The sequence below is a fragment of the Macrobrachium nipponense genome, chromosome 18 (assembly GCF_015104395.2).
Source record: "Macrobrachium nipponense isolate FS-2020 chromosome 18, ASM1510439v2, whole genome shotgun sequence".
NCBI classification, from domain to species: Eukaryota; Metazoa; Arthropoda; class Malacostraca; order Decapoda; family Palaemonidae; genus Macrobrachium; species Macrobrachium nipponense.
Window position 1 is genome coordinate 53,243,628 of NC_087211.1, and position 21,466 is coordinate 53,265,093.

Genomic DNA, 21,466 nt, shown 5'->3' on the forward strand with positions numbered 1-21,466 from the left:
AGTCATGCATACCAAGAGACAGAAGGATCTTGTTCCAGAAAAATTAGAAAGTGGAAAAAAGGTCTTGCATAAGAAAAAAACACATGGAAAGTGATCGAACTAAAAAGTAAGATAGAAAATGCAGAACAAAAGATTATACAATCAAAAAAAAATGAAAAACGGGACTTGGAAGAAAAAACCCTGGTAAATATTAAGGAAAACCCCAAACTATTGTACTCGTATGCAAAAAAGATGAATAAAAGAAGAATAGAAATAGGCCCTCTAAGAATTGAAGGGAGATTAACAAATGAAAAAAAGGAAATATGCAACATAATGGCAGAATGATATAAGAGAGAATTCACCCCTATAATTGATAATGAAGATAATGATATAGAAGTAAGGGATGAAAATAGTGAATATTTAGCAGAAATAGATATTAATGAAGCTGATATTGTGCAGGCTATTAATGAAATTAAAAAGGGAGCTGCAGCAGGGCCTGATGGTGTCCCTGCTATTTTGTTAAAGAAAGTAGTTCATTCTATCGCAAAGCCACTTCAATATTATTAAGACAAAGTGTAGATACAGGCAAGATTTATGATGAGCACATATTAGCATATATAACCCCTACTTTCAAAAGTGGATCAAGAATAGAGGCAAGTAATTATAGGCCTGTGAGTCTAACATCACATATTATGAAAGTGTATGAAAGGGTAATGAAGAAAAACATTTAATAAAAAATAATTTTTTTAATATAGGACAACATGGTTTCGTACTTGGAAAAAGTACACAAACCCAACTGCTGGTCCACCGTGAGAACATATACAAAAATATGAAAAGCGGAAATGAAGCAGATGTGGTTTATCTAGACTTTGCAAAAGCTTTTGACAGGGTAGATCATAATATATTAGCGAAGAAAATTATAAAACATAATATAGTGGATAAAGTAGGAAGATGTTTAAAAGAATTTTTACACAACAGAAAACAGATAGTTATTGCAAACGATGAGAAATCGGATGAAGCTAAGGTAATATCCAATGTGCCAATAGGTAAGGTGTTAGCTGCATTACTGTTTGTTATTATGATTGCAGACATAGACAGTAATGTTAAGGACTCTGTAGTGAGTAGTTTCGCCTATGACACAAGAATAAGTAGAGAAATTACTTGCGATGAAGATAGGAACGCGCCACAAAGAGACCTTAACAAAGTATATGATTGGGCAGAGGTAAATAGGATGGTATTCAACTCTGATAAATTTGAATCAATAAATTATGGAGACAGAGAAGGAAAGGACAGAAAAAGTGTGGAAATAAACATGTGGTGAGAGAAAAAAATTCCCGACGGACAGACAAAAGTGGCTCAATGGTTTAATTTTACAGAAAACTAAAACCACGTGCTTATTCAGCATACAGATTTTCATTTGACATTGTTTTTATCACTCAGTCCACCTGATGTTGACCCACCCGTCTAAACATGATATTTTCATTTTAAAATAAGTTTTTAAATATACTTACCTGGTAGTTACATATATATAGCTTAATCCCGCCGATTCGCCGCTCGCACGGCAGAAATTCAAAATTCGCAGCTATCGCTGATAGATGGTCAGGTGATCATACCTGTGCTCCCTCTATGTAGGTATCTGGAACCATTCCCATTTATCCTCAGAAATTCCATGCCTCTGTTCTCAGAGGGGAGGAGGGAGGGGACCTTTTATATATGTAACTACCAGGTAAGTATATTTAAAAACTTATTTTAAAATGAAAATATCATTTTTAAATATCTAACTTCCCTGGTAGTTACATATATATAGCTGATTGGCACCTTTGGTGGTGGGTCAGAGAACCGCGACACTGTTGGGAATTCGTAAAATTATGATCGCTACAAATTAGCTGTACCAATAATCTGGTTCATACCGGATAAGGAAGCTGGCTTCGAAGTTTTTTCTGCCTCATTAGCCTGCATTCCTTGAGAGACCCAGCGATCCACCCAGGGGGCGGTAGAAAGTCTCTGTGCGGCTGTCAGACGGTCCTCGACCTTAACCTGACTAGACCACCACCCTTGCTATCCTGGCAAAGCCATGGACAATGAGCTGACCACCTGACCAACTAACACACTAAAACACACTCCATAAAACGTAACTTAGACTTTCACCCCAGACTGTGGAAGGTTGCAACAACCTTCAGACAGCCTGTGAGGTCAAGTTCAATAAAATGCAAGGGTATAAATAAGGTTATAGGTTAGAGGCAGTTGTACCTTCTCCAACTACGGCGCCGGAGGCAACGTATGGCCCTAGGGAACAACAATCCTCATATTGGGTCTGTACGTCTTTAAGGTAGCAATCTGCGAAGACTGACTTGCTTCGCCAGAATGTCACTTCCAAGATCGATTCCATCGACTTGTGTCTATACGCCATCGAAGTCGCCACAGCTCTTACTTCGTGCGCATTGACTTTGAATATTGGGAAGCTTTTCTCATCAAAATTCTGGTGAGCTTCCCTTATTAAATCCTTGACAAAGACCGCCAGCGCGTTCTTTGGCACAGGTAGTGAAGGCTTCTTTACCAAGGACTAGAGGTTGTCTGTCTGTCCTCTTAAGTTTTTGGTTCTCTGTAGATAATACTTTAGGGCTCTAGTTGGATAAAGGCCTTTCTCCTTTTCCTGTCCTACTAACTGAGATAACCCTGGTATGGTAAAGGATCTAGGCCATGGGTGAGAAGGATTCTCATTCTTGGCGAGAAAACCTAGTTGCAGCGAGCAGACTGCATTCTCCCCATTGAAGCTTACATTCTTGCTAAAGGCTTGCAACTCTCCTATCCTCTTGGCCGTTGCCAACGCAACCAGGAATAGGGTCTTCTTGGTGAGATCCTTCCATGAAGCCTTGTCGAGGGGTTCGAACCTGCTCAAGGTTAGAAAAGTCAGAACAACATCCAAATTCCAAGAGGGGGTTGGGTTATCCTTACTCTTAACTGTCTCAAAGGACCTTATGAGGTCCGAGAGATCCTTGTCTCCCGACATGTCAAAATCTTTGTGACGGAAAACGGAGGCTAGCATGCTGCGTTATCCCTTGATAGTTGATACTGCTAGTTTCTCTTGGGTTCTTAAGTGTAACAGAAAATCTGCTAGTTGAGTTAGAGGTACTGAAAGAGGAAATGTTGTTAATTCTCCACCATTTCCTGAACACGTCCCACTTTGACTGGTACCCCTTGATTGTGGACGTCCTCCTCGCTCTCGCGATTGCTCTTGCAGCTTCCCTCGAAAAGCCCTTCGCTCTGCCAGTTTTTCGATAGTCGAAAGGCAGTTAGATTGAGAGAGAGGCGATTTTGATGGTGTCTCTCTATATGTGGCTGTCTGAGTAGATCGTTCCGACACGGTAATGATCTGTGGGTGTCTACTAGCCACTCCATAACATCTGTGATCCAGGGTCTCATGTGCCAAAACGGAGCTATCAGGGTCATGCGGACGTTGTTCGATTCCCTGAACTTCTTCATGACTCAGTCTAGGATCTTAAATGGGGGGGAGGCGTACGTGTCTAGTCCTTCCCAATCCATGAGGAAGGCGTCTACTGCCACTGCTTCCTGGTCTGGGACTGGAGAGCTGTAAACAGGTATCCTCTTTATTCTCTGCGTCGCAAAGAGGTCTATAGACGGTTCTCCCCACCGATTCCACAGCCTGCTGCATACCTCGTGATGCAGGGTCCACTCCGTCATGAGAACCTGTCTTTCTCTGCTGAGGAGATCTGCCCTGACGTTCTTCTCTCCTTATATAAAGCGAGTTAGAAGAGTAATGTTCCTCTCTTTCGCCCACAATAAGAGATCCTTTGCTGCCTCGTAAAAGGAGTCCGAACGAGTACCTCCCTGCTTCTTTATGTAGGCCAACGCCGTGGTGTTGTCTGTGTTGACCTAAACTACTTTGATCTTGCCATAGACTAGAGATCCCGTCATTTCCTAGTGTTGCACCCCACCCCACGTCCGTTGCATCTGAATACAACACTAGGTCGGGGTTCTTCTGTTGAAGTTCGAAACCTTCTTGTAGCTTGTTGGTGTCGTGCCACCAACTCAACTGATTGTTCTGGAACAACCTATTGAGTCCAAAACGTAAACTGTAACTGAATCGGGCGCTCTGACAGCTGCCTACTGACAGCGTTCGGTAATGAGGCAAGTTGTCCAAGCATCCGAGCAAGTCACGTGATCTCTTAAGGCATGTGCCCAATAGGCGAAAGTCAATTGCCCTCTAGAGACCGAGGTTCTTAATAGCAAGACATTCTCATAGTAGTTGAATCTCAGCTAAAAAAAAACAACATTATGTTCCATTGAAGACGAAGGTGGAAAGTGAATGCTAAAGGACTGAAAACGCTAACAGCTATTTCATTGCTGTAAGGTGAGGGATTGTAGTTGTAATGAAAGTGGGGCGGTTTCTAGTAATGAAAAACAGGGAAGTACTACTTCTCATGGGCTGATTATTTGGAAGTAGAGCTGGCAGGTCAGGGAGCAGGCGATGTCTTCCGTATATATCTGTCAATTCCGGGTGAACAATGAACAATTGCACCTCTCCGAATAAGAGATAATTTGACGACAAACTCAGATGTCTGAAGAAAAAATTCCGCATTATCGCAATGCGATGCAGCGTGAGACTAGTAAAGACTTCTGTTACCGTGTGGTAAACATAAAGATGAAAGATTCCAGAATATATATCTCTTTTGCAAATTCTCGCAATATTCAAGGGGATGCAGAAGATGTCATTCATGTATGCGAGAATCTCCGTTAATCAGAGACGTAAGTCCGATATTGTTGGACTGAGAAAAGGTTTGTTAATCAATCCGTGTATGGGAGAGACACATAATCCAACCATGCATCTCGGAGAGCCAGGCTGGAACCAGGTTTTGTCTTGCTGTAGTCCCCTACTCAGTGGTTCTTGCTCACTCGCTATCCTGAGTTACCAGGTAATCCATTCTTCGAAGGAATGCGTTCGGCTAGAATAATCGAGCATTAAAAAAAAAAAAAAAAAGGATCTATTATGCTCGAGCAATTATATTTAAACGAAAACGGATTTCGGTAAAAACAAAAAACTGAGGTGGTGGTGTCGTGACCATACCAAAAGTATCTGAAAAATCGAAACTGGTAACTCCTGGGAAGATGCAGACAGTCCCGAATTGCAGTTCCATTAGGATACTAGCCGTCTCGGTCACAAACCGTAGAATTAACTACGGTATGTGACTAACCCCCGGACAATTCAACTGCTTAACAGAATCATGCCTCGAGGGTAATATACGTCGTGTATTGTAGGTTTCTGTACAACGAATTCCATCCTAAATTCTTTTCCCTTAGAGGAATGAGAATAAGGATTGGAAATCTACACCCTTCCTTCTCTATTCAAGAGAGTGAAGGAGTAGTTTTTCCCCTAAGGAAAACTTCAATAGTGAAACAGAAAACCCGAAGACGAAAGTTCAAGTCAAACTGGATATTCGCGTTCGTTATTCTCTGTATTCCAGGGTTGGTCGTCTACTGAGAGGTATCCTTACTTCAGTAGCAGTTCTTCTTACAAACGCTAGAAATTCCAGGAATTCGAGCATTCGGCGAGGTTCCCGATTATCATGAAAACCATTATCGGGGATTTAGATATAAAGTCCTGCGTTGCCTTTGGGCTAAGGCAGAGGAGACCTCATTCTTGAAGGAGGAAGATTTCTGGGGTCTACCCTTCATAAACTGTGAGGGCGGGCTCCGAGGTACAGCCTGCTGTAAAATATTCGGATATAAGTCCGCCAATACCGCAAGTAATCTTTTCAGATCCGCCGCATGAAGAGTTTCTTGCGTCTCCTCCTCTGATATCTCATCCAAAGTATTGGCGATTTCCGATGTCGAACGAGTGAGGGAATCACGCGCATCGTCTTACTTGCATGCGTCATGCATGCGTCCAACCTGTTGCGAGGGAGCATGCTGCGTGCATCCTGCGTGCGTCCAGCCTGTTGCCGAGGAAGCATCACGATCATCCCCTTGTTCATTTCCCATCACACGTCCAGTAAGGCTGCGAGGGAGCCACCTGGTTGACGTGCGTCATGCTTGCTGTCTGCTTCGTCACGCGTGTAGGTTGCTGCGAGGGAGTGTCTAAGAGCGCTGCAACCTGCAGCGAGTCTTCGTCTTGCCGTCTGTTAGCATCACGCTGTGCTAACTGCGGTTTTATCTTGTGTTTTATCGGTCGCGCTTCACCTGCTAGTCCATGTGACTTGTAGACAACAAACCGAAACGTAATGGACCGCTGAAGCTTTGACAAGAAAGCTGCTTGCGGTACCTCTTGCTGTTGGGGAATAACTGAAGGCGGCACTGCCCGCCCATCTACCGCTCGGAGACACTAGTAGTGATCTTCTGTCGACGAGGTGGAGACGCCTCCATGAGACACCTCCCAGTCTGGGGGAGGGGGAGAAGCATGCACCGATGTAAAGCAAACTTCTCCTTCTTCCAAAGAGCTGAGCGTCTGTTTCGGAGCGGATTCGTTGTCCTCCTCCGATAAGAACTTCTCCGGCGAGCTCCAATTACTGCACGACGGTTGCTGTAACGCTACAGGGGACTTGCGTCTCTTGAGGGGTCTTGACTCTAGGGGTTGACGCCAACCGCGTCGAGGTCTTGCGTCATCAGACAAAGACGCAAGCACCGAAAGTCTCTCTTCGTCCGATATTTCCTTACCTCCTGCCAAAGGGGACGGCCGCCTGTGCGACATCTTGCCTCTTATATTGGCAAGAGAGCAAGTATCCAAACACTTCCTCATCTCACCTTTCCTGTGGCGAGGGAGAGCGTCGTGGAATGCGTCAGCAGGATCGCTCGAGGGGACGCCCGCTCACTTTTTAACATCTCTCACCTCCCTTCGCCGGTCGACATTCCTTCTCCCAGGGGTTGGGGAGCATGGAAGAGGTCTAGGACTAGGAGCGTGACAGACACGAACGGGCGCACCCTCCACTACACTAACACTGTCACCAAATTTGCAATGCAAACTACGCACTGTCTATTCAGTCCCCTTTCCGAAGAAAGGGATTGTATTAACACTCAAGCCGAACTAGCCGCAAAAACATTCATAGTCGGCTAACTTATCTACGACTCCTCAGGTGGGTCTGGTACTCTTAACTTAGGGCTAGGCTCAGGAATATTAGTATTAGACAGGTTAGACAAGCTTGACTATCGGAAGAACTAGCTGATAGAACACAATACGATCTAGCTCTTCTAATTAAAATCTAATTGCATCTTATAGTAAACATACTTTTCATTATTTCTCAGAGAACGTTACACACTTATTCTATCTGCTAACAAATGTACATATCTGCTTCCTGCATTTGTTAACTATTGTATGAGGATCAAGAGTCGTATGGAAGCCGGGACTCGAAACCCTTAACTAGAGTCGGCCATCTTGAATTCAGAAAAACAAGAAAAACTGTAGATGTCGGAAACTGACCAACTGAAACTTATTTGTGTGTAAAACAAATTAAAGATAATCTGATATCAGCGAAAGCCATTAAGTAACAAAAAAGTAAGCAATGGGTACTTCACCAATTGTAGTAAAAGCAAACCCAAACAAAGAAGAGCGAATTTCCAACGTGCTGCTCGAACGACGGCAGGGAATTTCTGAGGATAAATGGGAATGGTTCCAGATACCTACATAGAGGGAGCACAGGTATGTTCACCTGACCGTCTATCGGCGATAGCCGCGAATTTTGAATTTCTGCCGTGCGCGCGACGAATCGGCGGGATTAAGCTATATATATGTAACTACCAGGGAAGTTAGATATTTAAAATTGCATGTTGTAAACACCGGAGTTAGTTCCTGTTGAAGGTCAGACCGACTGGACGGGATAGGTTGATGTTGCCCCAACTTTGACAATGCTTGCTTTTTGATATTCAAATTCGGCTTTGACCTAATCTGAGAGAGAGAGAGAGAGAGAGAGAGAGAGAGAGCTTGTGAGCTGTAATGTTGCTTCATAATTTGATTTGAGAGGAAGAGATTTAGTACCATCCAAAACTAATATGATACTATTTATGCAAGAAGAGAGAGAGAGAGAGAGAGAGAGAGAGGGCTTGTGAGCTGTAATGTTGCTTCATAATTTGATTTGAGAGGGACAGATTTAGTGACATCCAAAACTAATATGATACTATTTATGCAAACCTTACCTTACCTTACAAACCTTACATCTTGTTCGTGTTGCCCCAGGTCCCTCAGTGTGAGGCACCTCTAACGTCTACCAGAGAGTTGCTTGTACATCTTCCGGTATATTTTGCATCTTCCAATCTTGGATGGTCTGGGATGCAGCTTAGATATTTGTCGAGCTTATTCTTAAACACATCTACGCTCACTCCTGATATATTCCTCAGATGAGCTCGCAACGCATTGAATAGACGCTGCATTATCGATGCTGGTGCGTAGTGGATTAATGTCCTGTGTGCTTTCCTTATTTTTCCTGGTATAGTTTTGGGCACTATTATACTACCTCTGCTTGCTCTTTCTAATATTTTTAGCTCCATGATGTTTTCGGCTATTCCTTCTATCTGTTTCCATGCCTGAATTATCATGTAGCGTTCTCTTCTCCTTTCTAGACTATATAGTCATAAGGATTGTAGTGTTTCCCAGTAGTCAAGACCCTTAACTTCTTCTATTCTAGCTGTAAAGGACCTTTGTACACTCTCTATTTGTGCAATATCCTTTTGATAGTGTGGGTACCATATCATATTGCAATATTCAAGTGGACTACGAACATATGTTTTATAAAGCATAATCCTGTGTTCAGCTTTTCTTGTTTTGAAGTGCCGTAACAACATTCCCATTTTTGCTTTACATTTTGCCAATAGAATTGCTATTTGATCATTGAATAACATGTTCCTATTCATCATCACACCAAGGTCTTTAACTGCTTCCTTATTCGTGATTGTCTCATTATTTGGTCCCCTATATGCATATAGCTTTCCTTCTCTGTCTCCACAATTTATTGATTCAAATTTACCATCCTATTTACCTCTGCCCAATCATATACTTTGTTAAGGTCTCTTTGTAGCGAGTTCCTATCTTCATCACAAGTAATTTCTCTACTTATTCTTGTGTCATCGGCGAAACTACTCACTACCGAGTCCTTAACATTGCTGTCTATGTCTGCAGTCATAAAAACAAACAGTAATGCAGCTAACATGGTACCTTGGGGCACACCGGATATTACCTTAGCTTCATCCGATTTCTCATCGTTTGCCATAACTATCTGTTTTCTGTTGTGTAAAAATTCTTTTAACCATCTTCCTACTTTATCCGCTATATTATGTTTTCTAATTTTCTTCGCTAATATATTATGATCTACCTTGTCAAAAGCTTTTGCAAAGTCTAGATCAACCACATCTGTTTCATTTCCGCTTATCATATTTTTGTATATGTTCTCACGGTGGCCTAACAGTTGGGTTTGTGTACTTTTTCCAGGTACGAAACCATGTTGTCCTATATTAAACAAATGATTTTTTATTAAATGTTTCACAATATTTTTCTTCATTACCCTTTCATACACTTTCATATGTGATGTTAGTCTCACAGGCCTATAATTACTTGCCTCTAGTCTTCATCCGCATTTGAAAGTAGAGGTAATATATGCTAATTGGTGCTCATCATAAATCTTGCCTGTATCTACACTTTCTTTAACAAAATAGCAGGGACACCATCAGGCCCTGCTGCAGCTCCATTTTTAATTTCATTAATAGCCTGCACAATATCAGCTTCATTAATATCTATGTCTGCTAAATATTCACTATTTTCATCCCTTACTTCTATATCATTATCTTCATTATCAATTATAGAGGTGAATTCTCTCTTATATCGTTCTGCCATTATGTTGCATATTTCCTTTTTTTTATTCGTTAATCTCCCTTCAATTCTTAGAGGGCCTATTTCTATTCTTCTTTTATTCATCTTTTTCGCTTACGAGTACAATAGTTTGGGGTTTTGCTTAATATTTACCAGGGTTTTTTCTTCCAAGTCCCGTTTTTCATTTTCTTTTGATTGTATAATCTTTTGTTCTGCATTTTCTATCATACTTTTTAGTTCGATCATTTTCCTTGCATTTTTTTCTTTTGCAAGTTCTTTTTTCCACTTTCTGATTTTCTGGAACAAGATCCTTCTGTCTCTTGGTATGCATGACTGATGTTTACTTTTCTTCTTCGGTATATATTTATCCACTATTTTCTCTAATATTTTATATAATATCTCCGTGTTTACCTTTATATCATCACTTACGAAAATGTTATCCCAATCTTTGTTTAATTCTTCATTTATTTCTGACCATTTCATATTTTTACTGTAGAAGTTGTATTTTCCGTATCCTTCCCACTTTTTCATTTCTTGCTTATTTCTGTTTTCACTTGCTTCGGAATGGACTGTTAATTCTATGACATTATGGTCTGAAATACTCGCATTATAAACTATTATTTCTTTAGCATAATTCACCTCGTTCACAAATACTAGGTCTAAAGTATTTTCCTTTCTTGTTGGCAGGTGATTTATTTGTTGAGAGAGAGAGAGAGAGAGAGAGAGAGAGAGAGAGAGAGAGAGAGAGAGAGAGAGGGAGCTTGTGAGCTGTAATGTTGCTTCATTATTTGATTTGAGAGGGACAGATTTAGTGCCATCCAAAACTAATATGATACTATTTATGCAAGAAGAGAGAGATAGAGAGTGAGAATGAAAGTCCAGAGAATATGTTCTACGGCAAGTGAGAGAGAGAGAGAGAGAGAGAGAGAGAGAGAGAGAATATGTTTTACGGCAAGTGAGAGAGAGAGAGAGAGAGAGAGAGAGAGAGAGAGAGAAGAGAGGGTTAGTCTTTGAATATGTTCTACGGTAAGTGAGAGAGAGAGAGAGAGAGAATAGAATAAAGTGCTCCCCAGAAGTACTTTAAAACTTAACCAAAGAATTTATTTTATAATAATGTAAAAAAAATTTTGCAGTGAAAAAACCCAAGAATGTATTCATAACAAATCCAAATGACATATCAAACATTTTTCCAAATTCTCTCCAGAATTTATTTTTGTGCATGAGTCCGGCCATGGAATAAAAAAAAAAAAACTGTATTTCATACATCCTGCCAAAACACCTTTTTACTTTATTTAGATGTCATCCAGAGATCAATCGCCAACTACAATATATATCCTCTTATGAATGTTTCAGAATCCGATGGTGTGATGTAACACTCCCGACTTGTAACGTTTCTATTTTATTTATTTATCTATTTATATTTTGTATTTGGTGTAATTCCAGATGATTCAGATAAAGCTTTGCCATGAAGGATTATCCTCAATGGTTTCAAGTTGCACAATTTCCCAATATGTACTTTGCAGGGGGGGGAGGAGAGTTGAGAAGGTGGCAGGTCAGAGGAAAAATACAATAAAAAAGCAATCCCCGAAACATAAACGTCCAATAAACACCGGTTACGTTCTGTGCAATCTCTCAATATGTTCCAGCTTTATTTAGATCCTTCCGGTATCCAGGTGACCCCGATATAGTTTGACCAGATGTACAAAATGTGCGATGTTACGCTCCCAACAAATGCTTTCATATCTCCCTGAATATTCATATCTGGAAGCAAAGCGAGGTGCGTCCACACCTGTGGAGGACATTAGTGCGTCATTCACGCGGCTTTCTGGCGTCGCCTTCACTCGGAGGAAAGCTTTTAGGCTTAAGTGATGTAACCGAATCAAATCATCTTGTATCTTCCCCTTATAAGCTTTTTGCAATGAAATAGAATTCTATACAAGTGTATTCACTGTGAAATAATTAAATGCATAAATAGATGCCATATCTCTCTCTCTCTCTCTCTCTCTCTCTCTCTCTCTCTCTCTCTCTCTCATTTGCAAAGCAGTTTTATTTTGGCAACATTGTCGTCCATTACAGCGTTGGGAGAAACTCCCATGATTAGTCTTTCTCCCTGTCTGTCTGTCTGTCTGTCTCAAATCATAAATAATTTATATATACATATGAATAAATTAATTATGCACTGGAATCATGAGGAGCAAGGCGTCTCGCTTGTCGTCCCTGTTTGAAGACACTAAGTCCCCCGAGAGGTTGAAGCAGACGCCTAATGATGGAGATGTTGCTTCCTTGAAGTTCCCTAATGACAACACGGCTCATTTCCCTCCGGGACTGACTGGCTCCTGACTGATGGACGGAGGCAGAGAGAGAGAGAAGAGAGAGAGAGAGAGAGAGAGAGAGAGAGAGAGAGAGAGAGAATCAGAAACTAATTTGTTTTAATACCTACTCTATCCAATGGACTGAGAAAAGAATATTATATTCATAAGAATAAACATTACGTAATGATAGATACAATGCTGATAGAGTACATGTAAATGAAGAGAGAGACAGAGAGAGAGAAAAAATATTCTTTAATATCTATTAAGTATAAAATCTCTTATATATCGTAAACAGCAGACATTATATACTCATATGTAATGCTTAAATATCATATCTGATGGAGAGAGAGAGAGAGAGAGAGAGAGAGAGAGAGAGAGAGAGCATTCTTTATTAACTATTAAACATAAAGCCTGTTATATTTCATAAACAGCAAACATTATGTACTAATATGTAATGTTTGAATATCATATCTGATGGAGAGAGAGAAAGAAGGAGAGAGTCATTAACTAATAATTTGTTGTAATACCTACTGTATCCAATAGACTGAGAAAGAAATATAGCAAATATTAGTTAACTATAAATAGGTGTGAAAGCCTATTATATTTAAGAGTGTAAACTTTACCTAATGATAGATACAACGCTGATATAGTATATAGAAATGAAGAGAGATAGAGAGAGAGAAGACAATAAAAGTTAGCTTGGTTCTTCCACGCAGGTTTTAATTTCTTGTTCAGTCTTTTGTAGTATGATTTTGTTATTAAATTGATGCCAGAACATTTGCTTAATTGGTAAAGGTTCTGGGATAGATTTGGCTTTCCTGCCAAATCGTCATATAAGATATGAAGTATGACAATCCTAATGAACTCTGTATAATACCCAGAACGTAAAATACAAAAGATAAAATAATGTTGGGTGACATGCAATGTTTTTAAATACTGCCATAAAATAAGTATAAAATTGTAAATATTGAATATAAAAAGCTAAATAAAAAAGTTAAAAACTGTTGGTGTACCAGATAATATCATCTAGATATATGATTGTGAAAAGTTAAATGTATAATCTGTAAATTATTCGTGAATGAGAAGCATCGTCCTGCTGAGCCTTGCGGACAAAATTCGACCATGAAAAAATACAGTCAAAATGTTAGTGTGCAATAAAAAGAAGTTTTTTACTGTATTCCCCTTTAGCTGAAGAGTCCGACGTAAAAGGCAGATAACAAAATACCTGAAAGCGGATTTTTAAGAAGAGATGAAGAGATGAATAAAACAATAACAGAAATACACGACATGCCTCCATTTCCTTCCCCGTTTTTACTGAACAGTTAATATGGCCTTATTTTTCTTCGCAGAAACTTTGTCCTGGAGAGGAATTTGACAAAATTCATACATAACGGATATTCAGAAATATATCTCTTTTACCCTCTGTTTTTTTTTTTATCTTAAATGCAAAAGGTCCCTGAGTTTTTTTTTTTTTTTTTTTACTTTAGAAAATCGAAAAACACCGACAGATATCCATAAATGTTCCCGTTTCGTTATTACTTGTCTTTTATGTCACAATCATTAGTTCGACCTTTTTTTCCAGTAAAAAGTCGTTTGTTCAATTTTTATGTGCGTGGATTATGACTTCAGCATTTTGTCTAGCTGACTTCATACGTCTGTGCGAGAGAACAGAACTCATTCGTTATCGACATCATATTGTTTTTGTTTGTTTTTTTCCTTTCGTTGGCCTTACCCATTGTACCAGACTGGGTGCCTGAGTGACAGCAGATGTAAAATAGGCCGTTGGTAGAAAGAGTAATATTTTATCTGATCGTTAATATGGTTAAATTAATTCCGTCATTTTACGTCAAAAGCGCGGTTTATAAGCTTGACTTTGACGTATTACTGCTCACCCTGTTTCTGGTAGGGGAGAAATTAATGTTTAAACTTTAACAAAAGCTGGTAACAAATGTTAGAAAACTTATCTCGTTAAGAAAAAAAAAGTAAATAATGCTCCGATGTTTTTTCGGCACAATCGAGTTTTCTGCACAGCGTATCTTGTTGTCAGAAACTCTCAGCAATGGCCCATGAAACTTTCAGCCACTGCCCGGTGGTGGCCTGTATTGTTGGCACCTACAGCGGTACCAGACGTACGATCATGTTTAAACTCAGCCTTAAATAAACTAAAAGCTACTAAGGCTAGAGTGCTGTAATTTGGTACGTTTGATGACTAGAGGGTGTATGATCAACATACCAGTTTGCAGCCCTCTAGCCTCTGTGGTTTTTAAGATCTGAGGGCGGACAGTAATAGTGCGGACGTACACACAAACAGCCATCCCAATAGTTTTCTTTTACAGAAAACAAAAAATGTTGACGCTACAGAGAGAGACAAAAAAACTGATAATGAATCAGTGAGGAGACGTTTGCTTAGACCTTCTGGCGACAGAAGTGGTCGTCTCAAGTTGGAGAGGTTCGTGGAAAGCGAAATTGAAACATTATTTTCTTTCAAGTATTGACGGACCGTGAAATTGCTTGGCTCTAATCCACTGGTAATTCATTATTTCCCCTTTTCTTCTATATCATTTTCTGCTGTTGCATTCCGGTCGTCATTTCTCATCTCTGGGTCTCATTTTCTTTTCATTTTACGTTTTAATCACGGTCGGCACGTTGATGTGAGGTTCTTCATATTCTTTGTATTTATTTATTTATTTATTTATTTATTTTTGTCGTATATATACATCGTTTCCCAAGAGGTTTTTTTTCGGTTACAGTTTCATCGTCATTTTCTTTTCTAGATTTTTTTTTGGCTGCATTTTGATCATTCTTCCCTCTGAGAGTAAGCATTACCTGTTTATAGATAATGACGCGGCTATACTAATAAATATAAATAAATTGAAAGAGAGAGAGAGAGAGAGAAGAAGACGAGAGAGAGAGAGAGAGAGAGAGAGAGAGAGAGAGAGAGAGAGGCGTGGAAAAGTTAGTTTGGTTCATACATGCAGGTTTAATTTCTTCCGAGTTATTTGTTCCTTTTCGATAGTCTATAACCGTTAAGAAGCTTTTATCCCTCGTGTGAAATTCAACTCTATAAAACCTGCTTCCATAATGAATCATTGTAGCTCAAGATCCATCTCATTTATAGTGTAAATTTTGCGTCATGATAAAAATAATAATGGGGTGAAATAAATGAGGTATTAAGAGAACATATCTTTATTACATAAACCAGATAACATTTGGGATGAAGTCAGTCTAATGTTTTGGACATAACAGAAGTAAAAACTAAAGTTCCAGGAAGTTAACAAAATATGATTAAATAAGATCTGTAAAATATCTCAATTTTAAAATTTCAAGGCTACCAAAAATGATGTTGAACGGAGCAGATAAATAACACGCGACATCTCCCAGAGAGGCAGAGCAGGAAGGAGAAGCAACCTCAACCTCTTCCACAACTCCAGAAGCCGCCTACGGAACTCAGGTTCAACCCTCCCTGCCCCCCCACCCCCCTCTGCAGCACATAGACAAATCCGTCAGATGGATTAGGTGACACTGCATTGTTACTCTGCCTCAAGATTCCAGATAGTTATGCTGGATTGATGGACTGACTAGAAGGTAAGAACTATGGATCTATATTTGATTGAAGATTAGAGTATTCGTATCTTAGAATTAGATAATGAAACTGAAGGATTTAAAAATTATTTCTTTTCAGCTTGAACTTCCTTTTCGGAACGTCGGTTGTGGAAGCATCTGCTGCTGTTTCTTCTTTTGCACCGCCGTCGCTTTCAGCTGAACCCTCTTCTTGATCTTCACTGTCGTCGCTTTCTTCTGCGTCTCCTGAACTTTTCTCGAAGTCGGTGGACTCACTTTTGAGGGACTCACTTTTGTGGAACAGTTCGGTTAGATCATCGTCCAAGGTGGCTGTCCAGCATCTCGAATTCAGCTTCTTCCTTTTACGAGGAGGTTCATAATCAGTATTTTCCGCCTGGTCCTTCAGCTGAAATTGCAGGAGATCAACTTCTTCCTGAATCTCCTCCTCCTTCTCCTTCTCTTCCTCAGGAAGGCCTCCCTTTCTATCCAAATTTACCACTTGGTGGCCCTCGTCCTTCAAGGAGAGAAGCTCTTTCTTGGTACGGGACAGTTCCAGATGAAGCTGCCGTTTCTCCTCAGTGACCAGTAAAATCTGATCTGATAAAGTCTTCTTTTCGTCCTCAGCCGTTTTAAGCTTACGTTCCAACACTTCTTGTTCGTGTTCCCATTCAATAGATAGGGCTCCCAAAATCAGTTTCTTCGTATGAAGCTCTTCGCACCGTTTTAGCAGTTTGTCGCGCTCTTCGCAAACTTCGTCAATTGTTTTATTCAAATTATCTCTCTCCTTCCGTAGGTTGGACATCATCTCAGCGGCTGCCGCATTTTCGGACTTGTACGTAGCCACTTCTTGCCTGAGAGACTGAAGATATTCATTCAAGTTCAAATTTACCTCTTGTAATTGAATGACTTCTGTTTCCTTCTCTTCTTTCTCTGCCTCTGCTTTCGCTTGAGCTGCTTCCTTCAGTGCCGTCTTATCTGCCGTCAAAGAGGCGTTTTCTCGCAGAAGAAGTTGAAGTTGTTCCTGGAGGGATGTGATCATGCTCTCTGCCTCTGCCTTGATTTTTGCTGCTTTATTCAATTCCATGGCCACCATCTGCTCTCTCTGTCTGAGGCATTCCTCTGCACAGTACAGCTGACCTGTCGCAAGCTCCAGTTGCTCTCTCCTAACTGCATTTGCAGTCATCCCTATAAGAACCGCCTGTTGCATCATGCTCACGCTCTGCTCTTTCTCAGATATAGTATGTTCTCTGTCTAGCAATGCACCCGTTGCCTTCCCTTTAGCAGTGAAAAAAGCTTCCATCTGCTCGTCGCAAGATTTTTGATGCTGCTCAATGCAGGACATCTCTCGACGTACCTTTTTTTCCAGCGCACGCTTGGCTGCTTCCATTTTACTTTTTTCCTCTTCAAAGTCTAACTTTTTCGAATTCAGAGTGGCAGCTTGCCCTGACAAAGCCGCCTGCTGCTTACTCTTCTCTTGTCGTAATATTTCCATGGCCTTCTGTAGCTGCACTTCGCAGGCCATCCTCTGGGCAGCAAGCTCTCCCTTTTCTCGCTGAAGATACTCTTGTAACTCCATGTTTGCCTTCAGACTTTTTGACAAACTCATTTCCCTCTCATGCATCGCATGACCTTCTTCCATTCTCATTTCTTCGTATTTGGTCCTCTCGAGTGTCAAGGAATGTTTAACATCTTCTATCATCTTCAGCGTTTCGTTCATTTCGTCAGCGAGCTGAGCATTTCTTTTCGTCGCTTCGGACGCAGCCTTTGCTACGCTTTCTAACTGTTCAATCCTCCTGTCTTTTTCTTCCAGTCTTCTTTGACAGTCTAAATTCTCTTTCATTAACTTTTCGTTACTTCCCAAATGACTTAATTTGTTCATTGCTTCGTCTTTTTGAAACCTTCGAAGTTGCAGCAGCAGTTGCCTCTTTTCTGTCTCTAATTCTGATACTTTCCCTCCAAAGCTTTTCTCTTTTGCCTTGAACAGCTCTTTTTCTTTATTTAATTCTTCCCTCTCCTTGCCAATGGCAAGAACCTCAACCTGGTGACTACAGCCCATAGACTGGCGAAGAGCTTCAATGTCCCGCTGCTTCTCGAGTAATGAATCCCTCATCAACCGGCCATTGTCTCGTTCTCTGGTCAACATGTTGTTAGTCTCTGATAATTTCTTTCTCAGGGCAGCCAAACTCTGGTCCTTCACTTTAGTCTTTTCGTCCGCTACTTCTTTCAATTTCCGTAACTGCTCATCTCTTTCAGTGAGTTTCCCATTCCATTTCATTTCGTTCACTTCGTTCGTGTGGACCAGAGCCTCGTTTTCTCGTCTTGATAATGCGAGTTGTATTTCCAGGCTGCTCGACTTATCCTTCCAATAAGCAGTTTCATTCCCAAGGAACATTTCTCGTTCCTGGGCACCAAGGATGACCTCTACCTTCTCTCTTTCCAAAACAGAGAGTCGAGACTTTAGGTCGTCACATGCCTTACCGCTGTTGTGCCCGATGCCACTACAATAGGAAATTATTCCCCCAACTATGGCCATCGAGAAACTCAAGAATAAGAAGGTTGTCGCTACAACTGCAGGCATCTTTGTTTCAGGTGAAATCCTCATCAACAAACTAGTACGAGGTGCGGAGTCCTGCTTTAAATACTCACGCAGGTGACGAGTTTTGCCTCTACTATTCCTGCAGGATTCTAATAATCAAATTTCCCCCTTTATATTTCCGTGTAAAGTTTTCCTTTTTCGGTTTTCTGTCAAAGAAAGCAATTGAGATGAGTTTTTGTCCGTCCGTCCGCGCTCTGATCTTAAAATCTACTGAGGCTAGAGGGCTGCAAATTGGTATGTTGATCATCCAACCTCCAAGCATCAAACGTACCAAATTGCAGCCCTCTAGCCTCAGTAGTTTGTATTTTATTTAAGGTTAAAGTTAACCATAATCGTGCGTCTGGCACCGCTATAGGTACTAACAACAGACCCACCAGCCGGCCCTGGCTGAAAGTTTCATTGGCCGAGGCTGAGAGTTTCATGGACCGTGGCTAAGAGTTTAATACATATACGGTGTACAGAAAATTCGATTTCGTCGAAGTAACTGACGAGCATTTTTTACTTGCTTATCATTAACAACGCTCCTCAGGGGAGTGGTGTCGTCAGTGCACCTCACGTGGTGTACTGTAGGCATTGTTCATGGGTGATTGTAGTATCCCATCTGCCCCTAGGTGCATCCACATTTTATCCTTTTACTTAACCTCCGTCTTCCTGTCCTACTTCTCCAAACTATTATTATTTTGCTGTCCAGCCGCTCTAACTCCCTCTTTTCACTGTTTTAAGCATTGCGTCAAAAGTGCCCCAGTGCTTGGCATATCAGTCTTTATAAATCTCATGAATTGATAATTACGAAGGTAATAACCGGCCAGGGATGCAAGAACACAGTGAAGAAGGGACTGGATCTTTTTAGTTTAGTGTCCAATTATATTCTTCTTTCTGCCGCATATGTTCATAGATGGTGCTCGTGTCGTGATTATTACAAACAGGTTTCCAGGTTACGACTGCTGACTAGGCAGTTCTTATCGAAAACCAATATATTATATATATATATATATATATATATATATATATATATATATATATATATATATATATATATATAATATGTATTTTTTACGTAATTTTATTCCATATGCCGGGTTGCAAATATATACAAAAAAAAGCGAAGAATCGATGCATTACTACCCAAATACTATTTACCTTGTATTTCGATCATTTTCTTGCATTTTTATCTGTTTATTTATTACTTTATATTTAGTTTTATGTAAAAGAAAATGTCTTGCAGGTTTTGTCTGTCCGTCCGCCCTCAGATCTTAAAAGCTACTGAGGCCAGACGACTGCAATTTGTCATGTTGATCATCCACCCTCTAATCATCAGTCATAGCAAATTACAGCCCCCTAGCCTCAGTAGTTTTTATTCCATTTAAGGTTAAATTTAGCCGTCAACGCACTTATGGCAGCGCTATAGGTATCAACAACATGGGCCACCACCGGACCATAGCTGAGTTTCATGGGCCGTGGCTGAGGCCACGATTGGACAGAAAATTCGATTGTGCAGAAGAAACTTTGGCGCATTTTTTTATTTATTTTTTTTAAATAAGTGATCTACTCTTTCTGTATTTCCCATTACCTTCTGTTAATCCTTTCTAATGAAAGCCGTATTCTTTGGAAGCTTGAATTTCAAGTCATCTTCAGAATAATGTAATAATGATTAAAAAAATTATAATGAATAATAATAATAATAATAATAATAATAATAATAATAATTAATTATTATTATTATTATATTATTATTATTATTATTATTATTATTATTATTATTATTATTATTATTATTATTATTATTATTATTATTATTAGGAGTAATGCTCATATTGCAATACAGTAAGATTTTGAAAATTCGAATTCTGACACGGCAATACCTCTTCAAGACCTGTTTTTGATAGAATATACTCTTTACAAAAATTTTCACTTATCAATGGTGGTCCTCATTTACAAAAGAAATAAAAGGCTGAGAGTTTTCATGAGAGTATTTACACTCACTATATCTCTGTTTTAACAGCAGACAGAAAACCTGAGACAAATCTGACACGGATCAGCAGAAATTTATTAGAATTTCCCAAAGACTCATGATGCTCGAAAGAATACTAATTACCCCACCAAAAATGAAATTTGGGTAAATGTACGAGGAGGATTTTACGTCTCCATGTCTAGCTGACGACAGTTCACTCGTGCGAAAGGTCTAATAAGCGGTTTCAGTGCCGTATTTTGGTTGCCAGTATATCAGAGGGAAAACATTTAAACTTTGTGGGAAATAATAGTTGGAAATGAAGCTGCCTATAATTCTCTCTCTCTCTCTCTCTCTCTCTCTTTCTCTCTCTCTCTCTCTCTGGTGAATATACACAAATTTACATGCATATAAATTATATATATATATATATATATATATATATGGCATCACTTAAATATTAAAGTTAGTCAATAAAGAATGCGTGCCACACCTCACTTCTCTTTCTCTAGACTCAAGTAATTGTCACTTAAAATGTGAACGTTTTCAACGTTCTTTTTGACGGTACCTTGTCCGACTGACCTGCAACTCCTCTTCCAGGCGTGTTCCACACTCTATCAATCAAAATCAGTGAGTCCCCCCTTTGCAATTGTTCTTCAGATAATATGTAATTTTCTGTTTGTTACGAACACACTCACACACACACACATTGGGACACAATAGGCATGCATGCTTCATGCTTGAAACTCGTGATCTTCGAAGCGTCCACTTGGCTACCTCTCTCTCTCTCTCTCTCTCTCTCTCTCTCTCTCTCTCTCTCTCTCTCTCTCATTTGCCAAGTACAAAAACGAAACTTATAGTATTTTTCTAATGTTTTTTAACACTATAAAACCACTAATGTCCACCGAATCTTGAGGGACATCAAAAGGAAATACACTTGTTAGCAAATTAACACCAATAAAAAGAAAAAAAGAGAGCAAATAAACTTATACACTCTCGTCTTCATAGGACCAAAGTCAGTACCCGTCTACACTTGCAACCGTGCGTAATTAATTCCCGTTATGATATAAATTCACTTTACCCTCCAGAAGCACAGGAACACGTCTTTACAATAAACCACAACTAATATGACTGCCTGCACTTGGTGCACTGCTTCTAAATCCCCTTATGTCAGTAATAGAGTGAGTTCCCCGATACATAATTATACCCACTCTCCCCCCAAAATATGCCTACCTATATAGTCTAATCGGAGGCGCATA

The 21,466-nt window shown here is 39.9% G+C and overlaps 1 protein-coding gene across 1 annotated transcript; it reads right to left on the reverse strand.

Moving 5' to 3' along the window:
* Nucleotides 1-15,763: 15,763 nt before the first annotated feature.
* Nucleotides 15,764-18,241, reverse strand: LOC135196585 (uncharacterized). Its single transcript, XM_064223425.1, has one exon. The coding sequence runs from the start codon at nt 18,239-18,241 to the stop codon at nt 15,764-15,766; it is 2,478 nt and encodes an 825-aa protein (XP_064079495.1).
* Nucleotides 18,242-21,466: the final 3,225 nt, after the last annotated feature.